This window comes from Psammomys obesus, unplaced genomic scaffold (genome assembly GCF_907164565.1).
Source record: "Psammomys obesus unplaced genomic scaffold, mPsaObe1.curated_primary_1811, whole genome shotgun sequence".
NCBI lineage: Eukaryota > Metazoa > Chordata > Mammalia > Rodentia > Muridae > Psammomys > Psammomys obesus.
In genome coordinates, this window is record NW_026596085.1 from 14831757 (window position 1) to 14848792 (window position 17036).

Sequence of the window (17036 nt, forward strand, 5' to 3'; positions counted from 1 at the left end):
TAGATAGATAGATAGATAGATAGATAGATAGATAGATAGATAGATAGATAGATAGATAGATAAACATTTTTAAATGTTAAAATTATAGACAGTAAACAGGTATTTGGCAGGGGCATTTAATAGGTATGGAATTACTGTCTGGGAAGATGAGAAAGTTCTAGTAAATGGGAGTGACATTTGCACAGCAGCGTGAATTCTCTCACGGGCTCTGCTGACTACACACCTGATAGTGAGGAGGGTGAATTTAATGTGACATACATTTCACCATGATGAATGTTTTGCCTACACTTATGCCTCTGCATCCCATAATAATGTAGTACCGAAGGAGGCCGGAAGAGACATCAGCTCCCCTTGAACTGGAGTTATAGACAGTTGTGAGCTGCCATGTGGGTGCTGGGAAGGAAACCTAGGTCCTCTGTGAAAGCAGGAAGTGCTCTTTAACTGCTGAGACTGAAGGCTCAGCTCCCCTCTGGTGCCTGCTACACAAGGGACCTCAACTCAAGCCAAACACATGGCTTTGATGCAGAAAAGAATTTCAAGACGGGGCAGAGTTGAGCTTCAATAAAGTGTACTTTTTTAAGTACCTGGTTTAAGTAGAAGGATTAAGAGAAAGAGAGGTGCTCAGATAGAAAGATAAGCCACACCCAAGCACATAGGTATGGGCTCCTCAGAGGAGTCTGGGAACATAAAATGTACCCAAATGTGGGTGTGGGCTCCCAGAGGGAGAGTGAAAGATCACCAATTTCTCAGAGTTTATATATCATTTCTGTAGGTTTTGAAGTTAACTCTCTTCAAAGGCTTGTTATGAAACCTAAATGATGACTCGAGGGCCAACAGGATCACAAGTGTTGACAAGGTAGAAAAGTCTAGACCACAGGTAAGTAGGCAGGTAGGAGAGCTACGCTATAACCTCCCGACTTCACCTGAGATTCCTAGGCTCATCCTGGGAGAAGGAAGACTCATCCGGGAGACTCTACCCCACGCCATACTGTCCAGGCCTTCAGCCTGGTTCATCTCACTTTAATATAAAGCAGTGGTACTCAACCTTCCTAATGCTGCGACCCTTTAATGAAGTTTCTCGTGTCGTGGTGACCCCCCCACACAAAATTATTAAGTTACTAACTCATAACTGTAATCTTGCTACTGTTATGACTTATAATGTAAATATCTAACATGCAGGCTATCTGACCTGAGACCCACAAAGGGGTCTTGGACCCACAGCTTGAGAAGCACTGATACATAAAAGTCTCTGTAAATGAAAGGAGTATTATTTAACTGCATGTGCTGGGATTCTCACTTCTCGGGCTTCAGTCAGACTCTGGGGTGAGGGACTCCCCTCCTTCCCATGTCCTCACAAGCTCTCTCTTTCTATTCTGCTTCCAGGACATCACCGCTGTCTCCATGCAGCCAGTAGCCAGCAGCAGCTTCAAAGTCTGGCAATTAACTCACCCTGCTCCCTGAGTGAGCCAATCCAGAACCTTCTCTCACTCCAGTCCTGGTTGTCTGTCTTTTCTGAGAAGAAATGCCACCGGTCAACTAGTTTTGACTGTGTGACAGGACCCAAAAGCAATTATTAGTCTAAACCAAGATTAAACTGTCTTGCAATATATGGCTGACCTTTCATTCAGTCAAACTGTCCAAAGGCAAGCAAGCAACACTGAATCAAAAGTCTCATCCTCTATCAGGAGGTGGTGGTGCATGCTTTCAATCCCAACACTTGGGAGGCAGAGGCAGACAGATCTCTGTAGTTCAAGGCCAGCCTGGTCTACAGAGACAGTGAGAGAATTCTGCAACTACATAGAGAAACCCTGTCTCAAACAAACAAAAACAAACAAAAAAGTGTCATCTTCCACGGGGCTGGAGGGACAGCTCAGCAGTTAAGAGCACTGACTGCTCTTGCAGAGGACCAGGGTTTGATTCCCAGCACCCAGATGACTTACAACACTCTGTAACCATCCAGATGGGGACCAGCTTGAGTGACATGAGACACCACCTAGAAACAAGGTGACACTGCACAGCCTCAGACAAGCTGTTGTTTCTCTCTAACCAGTTCTTCAACCTGTTGTGTGGGGATGGGGAGGTGAAGGAGGTGATGCTGGGGTCGGGACCACAGGATAAAACAGAATCTTCAAAATAAAATGAATAGGACAGTTATTCTCACCACCTGGTGGCCCAGATCCCTCTTTCAGAAGATGGCACCAACCCAAAGAACTACGGTGGCAGTGGGGAGGCGGCATCAGGCCAACTTTCTTCCAGGTGAGTTAAGACTTCCCAGGGGCTGGGAGATGGCTTTGTCGGTAAAGTGCTTTCCATTCAATCTGGGTGGACCTGAGCTTGAGCTCTAGAACCCACACAAAAGGCTGAACACAGTGCCATGCATTTGTAATCCCAGTACTGGGGAGGCGGAGGCAGGAGGATTATTAAGACTTGCTGGACAGCCAGCCAAGCCTAACAGTGGTGAACCTCGGGTCCCAGTGAAAGGCCTTGTCCCAAAAGCAGGGCGGGGCTGAAGAGATGACCCAGCAGTGAAGAACATTTGCTGCAATTCCAGAGGACCCGAGTTCAGTTCCCAACACCCAGGCTGAGCAGCTCTCAACCCTCTGTAACTCTGGTGCCAGGGAATCCCACACCCTTTTCTGGCCTCTGAGGGCACCTGTATATGCATGGCATACACACACACACACACACACACACACACACACACACACACACATTAAATTACATTAAAAACCAAGGTAGACAGCTCCTAAGGAGCAATACTCCAGAGGCTAACCTCTGGACTTCCCACATATGGACACCTACACACACCCACAAGTAAGTACACCCCATAAAGCTGACAGGTATCAACAGCACGCTGCATACGCCCCAGTATACAGAGGCCCACCATTTAGAGGGAAACAGCAGAACCCACCCTTGCTGCATAACACTAGATCTGGGTCTCAGTTTCTCTGACTGTATGCTGTATGGAGAAATGGCCCCAGCCCCTGCCCCGCCTCTTCCTGCCCATGTGTTGGGCCCTAGACTGCTAGAGTCACAGAGGAAGCAAAGGTGCTTCCCAAAGAGCCATCTTACCAAAAACATTTTTCTTCTGAGACTGGCCTTCCAAAACTCAGGGCGTTAAATGTCCTCTAGTTCTACAGAGTAAGTGGGGGTAGGGAATCCAAAATGACAAATTATTGGATTTCTGTGAGAGAGGGGGTACAGGAAGGACCAATAGTGAGGCTAGCCTCAATGGAACTCCCTGGGGTTCTGATCAAGCTCAGACCCTCAGAGAATGCGGAGGGCCCTGGTGTTCCTTAATGGGCGGGATCTTGGGCCTGCTCCCTAGAGCCTCCATAGCTCACACCTATGAGCAAAGATCCTGCCCACTGCCCCAGTCACTGCCCTCTCTAAAATACAGCAGAAGTGAGGAACCCTCCAGGGACCTGGGACCAGGGACAAAGAAGCCAGAACTGCTGTGAAATGCTATCTTCAGAGACCAACCAAACAGAGTACACATGTCCAGTACCTGTCACAGACAGCACAAGAATCTGAGGTAGAGAAGCAGCCAGGAGGAGGCAGCAGAAGAGAAGGAACACACGTAATGCAAAGCTAGGAAGGTGAATTCTCTTCTCCCTGAAGCTCCCTGGAGCAGGTCCAACCCAGGCAGCCATCTGGTGTGCCAAGCCTAGCATGCCCTGGGCCATCCCTTCTCCTGGCCCCTCCAGAGTATCCTACCCACCCTGAAGTTCTCTTGAGCTTCCAGGAGCCATCTCCCCTTGGTTTCCTTCACCTCTCTGGCCAGCTGTCATGTGTCCTCACACCTGGCCTTTAGAAGTTGCAGCTGGGTGGTCCTGGGCCAATGTACTCCTGCCAAGAGCTCTTCCTTCAGGGACTCCTAACCACCCTCAACTCGCTCAAACATGCAGGCTCACCGCAGATCTGTTTCCTGTCTTGCACAGTCTCTTTGTTCTCTTATGTTCCCAGCATTTAGCACAAATGATTATACTTGAACTTAACACCTGGAGGGTGGGGGGGCAGGCCATGTTTCATTCTGTACTTTGTCCCAACGCTATGCAACAGCCACCACTTGATGTCTGTGAATAAATATATGATCTCATGAGACCCTTGCAACTCTATATGGACTGTCAGGAGGGAGAGATCTGGACATAAAAAGCAGAGGTCGGCTGGACCTCTACCCAGCTCAGCTTCTAAAGCTCCCAGATCCACCATAAAAGCCCAGGGAAAGCCCCATCCCCTCCCTGAAGATGGAGTTAAGAAAATGGAGTGTTAACTGGAGAAGCTGAGGCCGCTGAGCATCCCTTTTAGGATTGAAATGTTTAGCTGCCAGGGATCCTTGGTCTAAGCATCCTCCTGTACAATGGGACAATGACAATCTCCTCTGTGAGGAAGTATCTGAGGTACAAAAGGACCTATAGGTGAAGTGGGGGGGGGGGGCAGGGCTAGTCTCAAGAATCCATGTTGTCAAGGGAGAAGAGTGTTGCCCGGCCACTCTCAGCCAGACTACAGACAGCACTGACTCCTAGTTATGGAATTCTCCCAAGAGACTTTTAAGCCAAAAAGAAAGGCAAGACTTCACCCATACAGCAAAACTCGGTCTCTCTTAACTCCAGTAGGTGACAAGACCGAAAGGAAAGAGGCCCAAGAAAAATACTGGGACACCTACACCAGAGGCCGTCAAGATTATGTCAGCTTCTGGATAAAACCCACTTCAGCTAGCCTAAGGGCCCAGAACAACATTAGCCAGAGTGAAGCAGACTGACTCGGAGAAATACAGGCTTGGGCTCACCCACTATCTTTCAGAACTGAGTCTAGCTGCTTCCTCCTTCCTTTGGGGCTGGAATGTCCCGTATACACCTCCTGGAAGCATACAGACCATTTAAGTAATGTACCAGTTCCACCACAGATCCAGCCTTACTCAAGACCAGACTGGGACAGAAAGAGGTGAGGCCTATCCAGCTTAGAAAACAGCCCTGCTTGCCCTGAGCGGGGCAGATGCCTCACCCAGATGTCAGGAAAGTCCCTGTCCTTGCTCCCTAGTTTGTTACATGGCCACAGCTGAGATCGTTTCAAAGAAATTGGGCCCACACGGGATATGTCAAAGCAGCTATTAATCAAATTGTTATGATCTGATATTTCACAAAAGGAAAATTTTTTGGTTGGATAAAATGTACCAGGGAAGGGGGAGCTGGAACGATGACTGAGAGGTTAAAAGCACTAGGTCTCTTGCCCAGGATGTGGGTTCGGTTCCCAGAATCCATATGGCAGCTCACAACTCTCTGTAACTCCAGTACCAGGGGATCCGATGCTCTCTTCTGGCCTCCTCCAGCACTGCACAGGCAAAACCCTCATACAGATAAAATTTTAAAGTAAACAAACCTTAAAAAACAAAGCAAAACAAAAGACAAAAAGCCCATTGGCAGAATTTCATGTGTCCTCTGAGAACGGCTTCCTAAAATGTTACCTGCAGAGTTGTCCATCCATTATACTTTTTGCTTAGGTTGCGGGGCCTTCAGGGAGTTGCAAGCAGGGGGCTGCCCCAGACACAAGGGTAGGGCAGAGCCCCTATAAGTTCCTGGGTATCTCATTGTGGTGGTTTGAGAAGAATGGCCCCCATAGCCCATACTTGGTTACCAGTTGGTGGAGCAGTTTGGGAAGGATGAAGAGGTGTGTGGCCTTGTTGGAGGTGTGTCATTGGGGGTGAGCTTTGAGCTTTTAAAAGCCCATACCATTCCCAGTTAGCTTTTTCTATCCGCCTCCTGCTTGTCGATTAAATGTAAGCTCTCAGCTGCTTCTCCAGCACCATGTCTGCCTGCCTGCCTGCCTGTTGCCACACTTCACACCATGATGACCATGGACTCCCATCCTCTGCAGCCTTGATCCCCCAAATTCAATGCTTTCTTTTATAATTTGTCTTGGTTATGGCGTTTTGTCACGGCAATTGCAAAGCGATTAAGATGACGCTCATGTTTTCTTTTGCCAGCAGGACTTCGCTTAGACTTTTCCTTCTGCCAGGATTGCACACTTTCCTCCCAGCCCTACCCACACCTTGAAGTGAATGGCATGATGAGTTCTCTTCTGGCAGACCGTGGTTGCACACTGCCTCCTCCAGAAAGTCTCCCCCAACTCTGCTAGAAGGGCTTGGCTCATTTATCTGGATCTCCTGGAAGCTATGAACCACATGAAGGGAAAGGCCTGTCTGATTCCCTGCCACATCCGGGAAAGCTCAGTGTCTGATGCTGAGCTTGTCCCCCGGCAGGCAGCTATTCAGTGAATGACCTTCACTTCCAGGGGCTGGCTGCGAGGGCTGCAGTCTGGGGCTTTACTGCAGCTCCTTCAGGAAGAGTTTGAAGTTCAATCTTAGCACAACTTTCCGAGCATGAAGCACGAACAAGAATGACACAGCGACAGTTCTTCTGCTACTCAGTTCTGGGTTCTCTTCCTTAACCCTTAAGGCAACCTATCAAGTCGGAATCTGTTATCTTGTTTTACACACAGGGAACCACCCTGTGTGTAAATCTCACTGGATTTTTCTATAGTAGGAAAACTGGTTTCCAAAGCAAGAGATACCCAGGTAGCCTGATGATTGAGCTGGTCTGGGTTCCCTGACCTCTGCCCTCCGAAGTACAGTGTGGGGGATGGGAGGACACAGGGACACACGGAGGGATACATGCAACTCAAGAGTTAGGAAGTCTAAGTGTTGGGTCTCAGTGCTGCCCCCAGGACTCTCCCAACCCCCAGGCTCATCTTCCAGCCTCTAGCCTCCACCTCCTGACTGGGAAACTTCCAGGAGTTCAGCTCACAGCCACATGTTTCTGCCAAGTGCGCTCTCTCTCTCTCTCTCTGCCTTTGTTCTCCCTCCCAACAGGACTTTCTTTTAATCAGTCGGAAACTGCAAGCTGGAGCCAGGGGCCAAGAAAGCCTTGGAGAAAACACAACTGTTTCTCCCAACACCTCTCCCTCCCCAAACCCTCAGCTGGCTCTGAAGCAGCCAAGTCCAACAGGACAGATCAGAGTCACAGGACAACCACGAGCTGACTCTGTCCCTTGGCAAGACAGATGTGCATATAGGTGGCCACAGAGCCTGCTGGTAAGCCAAATGAATGGCAGCCGATTAGCAACAGGGTACATACACTGCCTGTCGGTCTCCTCCAAGGTCCTTTTCAGATGGCAACCTTCCTGCCAATCCCACAGTTCTCTGGGGCCTGAGATCAGGGTCACCCGGCCTTACAGGGCTACAAGCTGCGGGAAGGAGTCAAGCAGCTCCAAACCCTTTTCGAAAACCACACCAGACAGAACTGGTCAAATTCAAGGCAGCTCCGCCAGCAAGACACAACACGGGTCCCAGGATGTCCTGTTCTGGCAGGCTTCAGATTGAAGCTTTTTTATGAAGAATGATGCTCTGAATGGAACCAGGTAGCCAGCGTGGGTACTCGCCCTCAACTGTGGGCACCAAACCTCTCTACCTCTTTCTTCATCTGCACAATGTGGAGGTGCCACAGGCCCCTGCCATTTACAACAGCGTGCCTTCCCCCTATATCAAAAGTCCTCTCTGCTTTTAACTCTCCCAGGCAGTGACTCAAACCCTTTCTCTGGCTTACACCCACCTCACTGTCTCTGGCCCAAGCACAATCTCCTCCAAAAGGCCTCTATGCGCTCTTAGGGGCTGCAGAGCTGTTGGCACTAATAGAGGGCTATGAGTCCCACCCTGTCTCCTACACTGAGAAGGGACCCAAGATGTGCCAAGGCTGCGGCCAGTGCCCAGAACAGCCAGAACTCCTCCAGGTCAGAACTAGCCAAGCCAGTCCCTTCTCCCTCCCCTCTGCCTCTCTAAGACTCCAGGCCAGCAGTTATCTACAACCCTTGGTGACCTTTTGACCAGGAGGGTAGCTATCAGAGAATCCAAAAGAGACTAAGCTAACCCCAGGGATAAAGAATAAGAGGTTGCAAGGGTGGCGTGGAGCCGGGCACCCCTGCAGAAGCAAAGACTCCAGGAGGGCCAAGCTTGGCTGAAGGCCCTTAGAGCCCCAGAGGCACAGAGGTTAAAGGTCAGAGATTTACAACTTCTCTGAGGTGAAGCGCTTGCCCAGCCCCCACTCCCCACCCCCCACCCCCGGGCCTTGAGGAGCACAGACTGAGAAAAGCACAGCCTGGGTGGACCCCAGCCCACACTAAGTTTCCTGTATTGGGGAAGTGGTTCTGGGCCACCAGTCTGCTGGAAGGCACTCCGGTGGCTCAGGAGGGAGGAGGTGGCCAACTCCCAAGCCTGCGAGATGTTCCTGTATTTCCTCTTTTCTTTCTGCCCCATCCCTGAACAACTCTTAACTGCCCCTGCCCTCCTGTCTCAGTTTGCTCAGGAGCAAACTCCCCCTCCACCACTCCCCCCACCGCACCCGAGGATAGGGGCTGGAGGCGGTGGGAAAGGACGGCGCTAAAGTTGCTTCTCGTACTTTCAGAGAGAGCACTTCCCACCCCCACGGCCCAACGGGCGCTCTTCGAGCTGTCTGTACCAGCAGAGAATGCGGCTGTGAGAAGCCATTGCAGGATCTGTTTGGATGGTGAAGGTATTGAAAAAAAAAAAAGTCCCCCGCGAGGAGGGCATTGGGGTCGAGTAGGAAGTATTGTTGGGGAGAAGTCGCAGCTCTGGGGACCTTACGATGACCCCCCGGGGCGCAGCGCGCGCTCCAGAGGAGCATTGGCAACTGCAAACTTCCAGGGAGCGCGAGGCCCGGGTGGGGAACTAAAGCGAGGCCGTGGGCCCGGGGCGCCCCTACCTCGGGCCGCCAGCAGCGAGAGGCTGCTGAGCAGCAGCAGCGGCAGCGGGACGAGGCGCGACGGCGCGGGGCGCTCCATGGGGCCGGTGGGCGCGGGCGACGGACAAAGGCGCGGCGGGCAGCGGCGGCACGCTCTGGCCGGGCCTGGGCAGCCAACGCGAGGCTCCTGCGCGCCTCGTTCAATTATCCCGCCCGGAGGAGGCGAGGCGGGGGCGGGGCCCGCGGGGACCCTCCCTCCAGCATTGCGTCGCCGGGACGAGCCGCCACACAGCCTCTCCCGCAGGGACGCACGCTGGGCACTAAGCGGTGAGGTTCCCCACCCACCCACCCACCCAGGCGCGGTGCCCCAGCCGGCTTACAGAGGACCCAGACCCTGCGGGGTTCGGACTTCAGCGTCCCAGGCCCCTTTGCCACTCCCGCTCCCTGCCAGGACTGCCAGTCAAGCCAAACAGATTCCCAGCACCAGGGGCATATTCTGGACTCCCGGAAGGCCAGATCACAAGAAAAGGGTTTGACCTGACGGGTTAAGATACCAACCAGCCCTAGGCTGGACCAGCAGAAGCCAGTTTGTGTGAAATGCATGGCAGCTACCAGACAGCAGAGAAAACTCACAGATTTGTTTAAAAAACAAAAAACAAAAACTGGTAAGATGGTTCAGTAGGTAAGACACTTGTGAAGACATAAGGACCTGAGTTTGAATTTCCAGCACTCGTGTAAAATAAATAAAATCAATACAAAAAAAGTTCAGCCAGACATGGTAACACATGCTTTTAATCTCAGCACTCAGGAGGCAGAGGCAGGAGGACCTCTTGAGTCAGGCATACATACAGATCGAGTTCCAGGCTACACAGACAAAACTTGCCTGGGAAAACAAACAAAAAGATTAAACTGAAAAAACAAAAACAAAGAAACCCAATACAAGTAAATTTGGAGGACCACAGGACACCCATTAGCTGGTCTTGTGGGACCAGTGATTCTATCACAGGGACTGGGCTCTGCTGGAATAAAGGTGCCTCTCTGCACACAGAGGCACTGAGCTAGGTAAAGTGTCCTTAATGCCCAATGGGAGCCACCCAACATCATCCAGAGTGAATGAGTGCTGAGGCGGGGGTTGGGGAGGTAATCATACGCTAGCACCTCAAACTCTGACAGTGCAGAGCGGGACCTGCCACAGATGCATTTTTACTGCATTGATCTGCTTGTAGGAGGGACAGGACTGCTCAGAATTTAGGAGACTGGTGCTCCTGGGGTGAGCAGGGTCTGGAGGCAGCAGCTGAGGAGTGGTTTCCTTACTATAGGCAGTGTGTGAAATCTTAGGCTGTTCACTTACGAAATACGCCTATCTGTTTTATTTTGAGAAGGGGCTATCATGCTATGTTGCCCTGGCTAGCCTTGACCTCATGGGTTCCATTGACCCTCCTTCTTCACCCTCCTACGTAGCTACAGGCATGTACTGCTGTGTCCAGAAGACATGTGCCCAGCAGTCAGGGGGTGTAAGCCGGAAGATCAGAAGATCAAGATCACCCCCCCCACACACACACACACACACACACACAGCTACATAGCAAGTTCAAGGACAGAGCAGGATGTGGGAGACTGCCTCATGACAAGAAAGAAAAGGAGAGAGGGAGGAAAGGAAGGAGAGAGGGCAGAGGGACCAGCCTCTGCAAAGGCTCATAGGCTTTGGCATCAGGGAGGATGGTGGTGTGTTTTGCCTGGAATATGATTCAGGAGGGCCAGAGAGGAGGGGTCTCTGAGCTGTAAGCAGATTGGAGGTTCTTTAGTACTTTGATATGAAGTTGATTATCAATGCAGAGTTTGGAGGACTAAGAGACCGTGGCTGAGGGGAGTCAGGAGGTCAACAGCCAGCACTGCATGCCTTCATACACGCAGAGAACATGGCGCTTGACATGCTGATTTAAATGGCAGCAATCACTCTCTGTTAACAGTGTATACTGAGGGGTACTCAGGTCTGTACCCAGTCGTTACCAGGGTTAGTGTCAGGGTTAGGGTGAGGGAGAGAGTTAGGGCTAGTTCACTCTCATTCTCATCTAGGCCCAAGCCTGTCCCCATGGCTTTTCCAGATCTTCTTGTCACACCCCTAGTAGCTTGGAAAACCAGTTAACAGATATCAGAGAAACAGATACAAGCCTGAAAACCTCAGGATGGACTAAGAGCAAGAGGATTGGATGGCTCTAAGACTGGAGCACCCAGGTCTAATCCAGGCTGGACCATTTCCTGGCTCTTTGAATCACTCAGCCACTTGGTGCCTTGGGTCCTCATCTGTTAAATGTGATAAGACTTCAATCAGTTAAGAGGTAAAGGACACAAAATTCCTGTGGCAGGGTCCCTACCAAGAACACTGTAGGACACTTGTCAGCCATGTGAACTTGACAACAGAAAAGGGCCCTTGAAGCTCAGCAGCTGTCAACCACAACCGCCTCTCACTGTCCCACTTCTGCCTGGCCCCAGACTCAACATCCCTACTTGTAAAATGATCTGGATCAGCAGGGAAACTTCAGACCCCAAATTCAAGGTGACAGTCCAAGGTGACTTCCGGTTCCTCAGCCCATTTCAGGTAGAACCGAGCTCTCCGATGTCCCTGGAGAGATGGAAGGCCTGAACTTTCTGCAGACACTGTCAGGGGCCACCTACCCAAAGCCCCAGGCATTCCCACACAGTCTGCACAAAATGCAAAGTCTTGGCTACCCTGTTATCCGACTGTACCTCAGGGTTGGCCCACAGCAAGCAACCTCATGGATGTGATCCAGCACTTCGGAGGCAGAGGCAGAAGACCGTGAGTGTGAGACCAGTCTGGATGACATGGTGAGAATATACCTAAAAAAAAGAAAAGAAAAGAAAAGAAAAGTTGGGGATGGGCAAGAAGAGAACAAAGAGGAAGTGGAATTTGAAGAGGGGAGAAAAGACGAAAGAGGAGGAGGAAGTGAAATAGGAAAAGGAGGGGAGAAAAAACAGAAGAGGAAGAAGAGAAGAGGAAACTCTCCACATATCCACATGGAGTCACCCTTGTCTGACCCTAATTAAAACAGTTCTTCAATAGGAGGGTCTGAGTGAAGGAGGGGCTTTCACTCAAGATGGCGCAGTCACAGGAACCGTCCATCCCGGGAGCCTGACACAAAAGCCATCCCAGCCTTGCCCAGAAAGTACTTCTGTGAGGATATCTACAACAATGGCCTGCGCAGTGTTGGACTGACACCGCCCTTGGGACCAGTCTTTGTGGTCAAAGATTCCAGTGGCAGAGTACTTTAAGTAATGCTCTTTACTTCCTGTTCCCATTCCCTTGCCTCCAACTCCTTGATCAGGATGATCGTTTACCATGACAGTCAAGGCCCCATCATACTGCCATCCCTCATACACGCTGTCACCAGAGAGTGATTGCTGCCGTTTAGATCAGCACGTCAAGCTCCATGTTCTCTGAGTGTATGAAGACATGCAGCGCGGGCCCTTGACCTCAGCCCCCTGGCGCGTGGGAGGCTCAGGGAGCAGCTTTGTGTTACAGTTGGCTTCTCTCTCATCTCTGACCAGGAGGTTCAGTGCTGGAGAGTGGAGCCACTGGGATCGGGCTCCACATCCTCTGACTCCTAACCCCTGTTCCACTTGGTATCTGGGCATCTCTTCTCTACCAAACACTTGGTAAGACTCTTCGTTGTTTATCTAGTGAACACACTGTGTGAACGTTACGGGTGTGACTAGTGGCCGCTTTACTGTCGTAAGATGTTCAGATTCTGCAGGGTTAGAAACCACGGCACTGTGAGCTCTGTCCTCAGGCTGGGCTGTCTCTGTAGTTCCTGACATGGGTGCCCTGAAAGCCAGAAAGTGAGGAATTCACATTCAGGGAAAGGGACCCAAAAGTGGAGTCTCTCCACCTCCCAGCTAGTGTGGGCTAGCATTTCCTCGTGCAGGCTGTTTTCAAAACAGCAAAAGCAAAAAATGAAAAACAGTCTAATTTCCATTTCCAAAAAGGGACCACTCATTTCTGTGTTATGAGCTGTTTGTATTTCTCTTTTTTTTTTATTCAGTTACAGCAATGGAAGAATTCTTTCTAACAGCAAAAATTTAGAAAAATGCATTGTCCATCAATAGCCTACCTGTGGTATGCACAAATGAATTGCACTAACAATTATGCCAGGAACCTAGAGAGAGAGATGTAATTATTGCACACCAACTTGACCCTGAGTTTCTTGGCAACCAAAAAAAAAAAAAAATCAAATTGCCAAGACTTTTGTGGTTCTTGTTTTTAGCCCAAAGAAGGATCCCATGTTACTGGGAGACATAAGTTATTTGTATAATAGTCAACAAAAGTTCAGGAGTTACTTGGTGGATTGTAATTTGCAAAATAATAAGGAGAATAAGAGTAAGAATAAGAATTAAGAAAATGAGCCTGAGTCAGCTAATGGTGGCACAAGCCTTTAAACCTAGCACTTGGGAGGCAGAGGCAGGTAGATCTCTGAGTTCAAGGCCAGCCTGGTCTATGGAACTGGTCTATGTAGCCAGGGCTACACAGAGAAATCCCATCTCCAAAAAGTAAAAGAAAACGAGGCTGATCTTCAGAGAGGTTCCATGTGGAGAGTGAGAGCTGAGACCTCTGGCTGAGTCCTAGGCGAGATGACACATACCCATACAATCACACCATCCGCTCCTGGCAGGAAGTCGTTCATTATGGCCTGTATGACAGTCCAGCTTTGTCTCATCTCCAGGGCCAGATTAGCAGATGGCTTTCCTGATAACAAACAGCTCTTCATCTGTTTGAGAGAGCGTAGCTGGGGCTTGTAGGCTGTCCCTTCCTCCCCCCCTCCCCCCAAGTTAGAAGACAAATGGCTTCAAGCTGCTGCCTCCTCAAGAGCACAGCTGCCTGTGATTTTTGTGCACGAAGCTGGGTCCCATGTCTCGTGGCTTTCTGAAAGCTGAGGCTGCCCTGACCTCTGTCCACCCCTCGAGGGCACGTCTCAGCCTCACGTCCATCCGTCACACCTCTTCCTCAGCCCCATGGCCTTTGCACAGCTCCTAAGCCCTCACCTTGCTTTCTGCCTCTGTGCGGCAGAAGCAGAAAGAAGCCCTTCCCAGCCAGGGATGTGTGTGTGTGTGTGTGTGTGTGTGTGTGTGTGTGTGTCTCCTGTCTCGTTCCTAAACCTGCTTCAAAGGCAGCCAGCTTCAAAGGCTTCATGGCCTGACATTTAAGCAGCTGGCTTCTTCCTGTCCTTCGTGCCTCCGCCAAGATTTGCCTCTAAGAGGCATTCCTGTTTCCCATGCTGGCCACATTTAGGCCTGGGTGACCCCTGCCTTGCACCAACTCCTCCTCCACCCCGGGACTCCAGTCCCCTTCATGTTCCTTCATTTCTCTGTTAGTGTGTTGACTTCTGTGCCCGCTAGCCCATAGTTCCTGGAGGGCGAGGGACTGTCTGCCTCTTCTGCTGCGCTCAGAAGTCCTTGTGGAGGCTTGGATGGAGAGAGCCCCTTTCTCTACACTAGCGCCACCACATGCTAAGAAAAACTCAGCTTTCAGCTGGAGCGAGCCCCATACACACTGCCGGGACCGGCATTCTCCTTTGCCCTTTATAGGCGCCATTGAGAGAACCCATCCCCAAGGGTGGCTTCAGGGTCACTAACACCCTATAGGCTAGGAGTAAGCCTGGGCATGTAGTCCTTCACTAACAAATGACACAGCGTGTGCAAAAACATGGACAGCACCAGCAGATGCTCCCTCCTCGAAGCCCACCCTGGCCTCCACACATCACAACCTCGAGCAAAGGCTCTCCCAAAGGCTACATTCCTCACGCTGATAAGAAGGTGTGAGCGCCTGCTCTCTCGGGCTGTCTGTGCAGTACAAGCACACTCCTTGTTTTCTTGTGCTTCTTTCTCCACATCTGAGGGCAACCCCTAGGCCAGTGGACAGCCCCTGAGGGCTGAGGAAGCATGAACAGTCAGAGCTTCCTGGAGGAGGTGACCATCCTCTTTGACACAGGCATGGATGAAGCAAGTTCAAGGGCAGAGGAAGACGCCTCAGAGAGGAGACCGCAGCTCAGACTAGAGAGGAGCAGACATATCTGGGCTGGTGTGGGAGTGTTGGTAAAGTAGTGTGTGAGGACTTCGGCATGGGATAGCTGCCAGGGTCAAGGGACTCCACAGCAAGGATGTCCGAGAGTGGTGTGCCTTTTAGCCTGACGGGCATCAGGATTTGGCAGTGTTTCCTGTACTCCTAGCTCCCTGCCTGGCCTATCTTACACAGCGGTCTCTGAGGATTCCCTATGTCCAGCCCCAGCACAAGCCTGGTCTTTGATTCCACTTCCCTGACACAGCAGCCCAGGAAGAGGGTGTCTCCCAGATCTCACAGGGAGGGAGATGGGATTTCCAAAGTGGCTGCTAGCTTCACAGACTGGGGTTCACATGCACCCCTGGCAGGGCTGGACCTGTGTTCTCGCCTCCCATAGGGCTCACCCGGCACAGTATCATGTGATCCTTCAGGATGAAAGGCTGGAGTGTGTCTCCTTAAATTCACACACTGATGTCCCAGCCTTAAGACCTCAGGTAGGTGGTATAGGAAACAAAGCCTTTAGAGGTGGAGCAGGAAGGTGGTCCCCTTTCATGCAGACTGAGATCTTTACAAGGAGGGGCTAGAAAGGACTGGGGAGCGCTCGGTTCAAAGCATTTTGTATTGCAAGCATGAGGATCTGAGTTCAGATCCCCACCTCCCCACATAAAAAGCCAAGCACAGCCTCTGCGTCTGTGATCCCAACACTGAGGAATCAGAGACAGGTCTAGGACTCACTTCATAGTAAGAGTACTGGAGAGTCAGTGCAGCAAAAGGGAAGTTGTTTAATTTCATGAAAATGATGCAAAGTCAGGCATCAGCCTAGAACAGCAGCTGTGCTGAGAGTGCAGAGAACAGTTCCTACACCCTGCTGCATGACCCCAAGGTATCATTTGACACATCTTCTAGATCTTATCTTCCCCACCATCACTTACGTTTGTCCTTTTTTTAAATTTTATTTTATTTAACACAAACTGTGGGTAGGTCCATCTCTATGTTTTGTTTTACACCCTCTCTATTTTCAAAACTTATCAGATTCGTGATCTTGCAGGCATTTAGCTGTTTATAACTCTCTAATCTTCTAGTTTGAATTGGGGGTTAGCTTAGAAAAGTTGGGGGGAGGACAGTTGGACTTTTAGGCATCTGTTCATTTGTGTTCAGTAATGAGGAAGGGGGAAGGGTCAACTTCTGGCCTGTGTGTGCGAGCACGCACGCGCGCGCACGCACACACACACACACAAACACACATGTAAACCCATCTCAAAATTTAAAACAAAACAGGAAGAGTAGAAGGGGATGGACAGCCCCTGAGGATCCAATGTCACCAATGTGCCTCTAGTGAGGGCAGTTAATGAGACAGCTGGTATCTTAGTTAGGGTTTCTATGGCTGTAAAGAGACGCCATGGCCATGGAAACTCTTAGAACGAGGGCTGGCCTACAGGTCAGAGGTTTCGTCCATCATCGTCATGGTGGTGTCCAGGCAGACATGGGGCTGGAGGAACTGAGAGTTCTACATGTTGATCCACAGGCTGCAGGAGACTGTGTCCCACATTGGGTTGTACCTTGAGCCTAGGAGACCTCAAAGCCCTCCCCCGCAGTGACACACTTCCTCCAACAAGGCCACACCTCCTAAAAGTACCACTCTCTAAGGACCAAGCATTCAAGCGTATGAGTCTATGGGGGCCATTTTTATTTAAACCACCAAAGTTGGGTGGAGCTTAGCAATTGGAGACTTGGTTACTGGTTAACCAAGAGGTAGGGTATAGTAGACACACTTGGGTAATGGTGCCCAGACCTTGACTTCTGGTCTTCTGGCCTCATATTTGTGGCCCCAGGCTTGGTCCCTGGAATATCTGTTTGCTCTGTGCGAATCCCCATATCCCTGGTCCTCCTGAACCTAGCTGACTAGTTCTGATTCACTGAGATGCTCCACAACCAACGTAACTGCGTTAGGATGACTCGGGGATTGGGACCAGGGAGATGGCTCAGTGGTTAAGAACATTTGCTGCTCTTGCAGTGGACCCAAGTTCAGTTCCCAGCTCACAAAGCAGCTCAGAGCCAGCTGTAACTCTAGCTTCAGAGGGTCCATCCAACACTTCTTCTCACCACCACAGGCTTCCACACACATGTGGTGTATATACATGCACTCAAGTGCACAAATACACACTCAAGTACACACATATACATAAAAAAATATTTTTTTTAAAAGGATG

At 50.5% G+C, this 17036-nt stretch overlaps 1 protein-coding gene across 2 annotated transcripts in view; it reads right to left on the reverse strand.

Moving 5' to 3' along the window:
• Fbln1 (fibulin 1) overlaps positions 1 to 8910 on the reverse strand; it is a 71257-nt gene extending 62347 nt beyond the window's left edge. For both annotated transcript variants that reach the window (XM_055627250.1, XM_055627251.1), the window contains exon 1: positions 8775 to 8910. In XM_055627250.1, the coding sequence (XP_055483225.1) occupies positions 8775 to 8853 (79 nt within the window). In that variant the 5' untranslated portion in view covers positions 8854 to 8910. The remainder of the gene's footprint in view (positions 1 to 8774) is intronic.
• Between the last annotated feature and the right edge of the window lie 8126 nt (positions 8911 to 17036).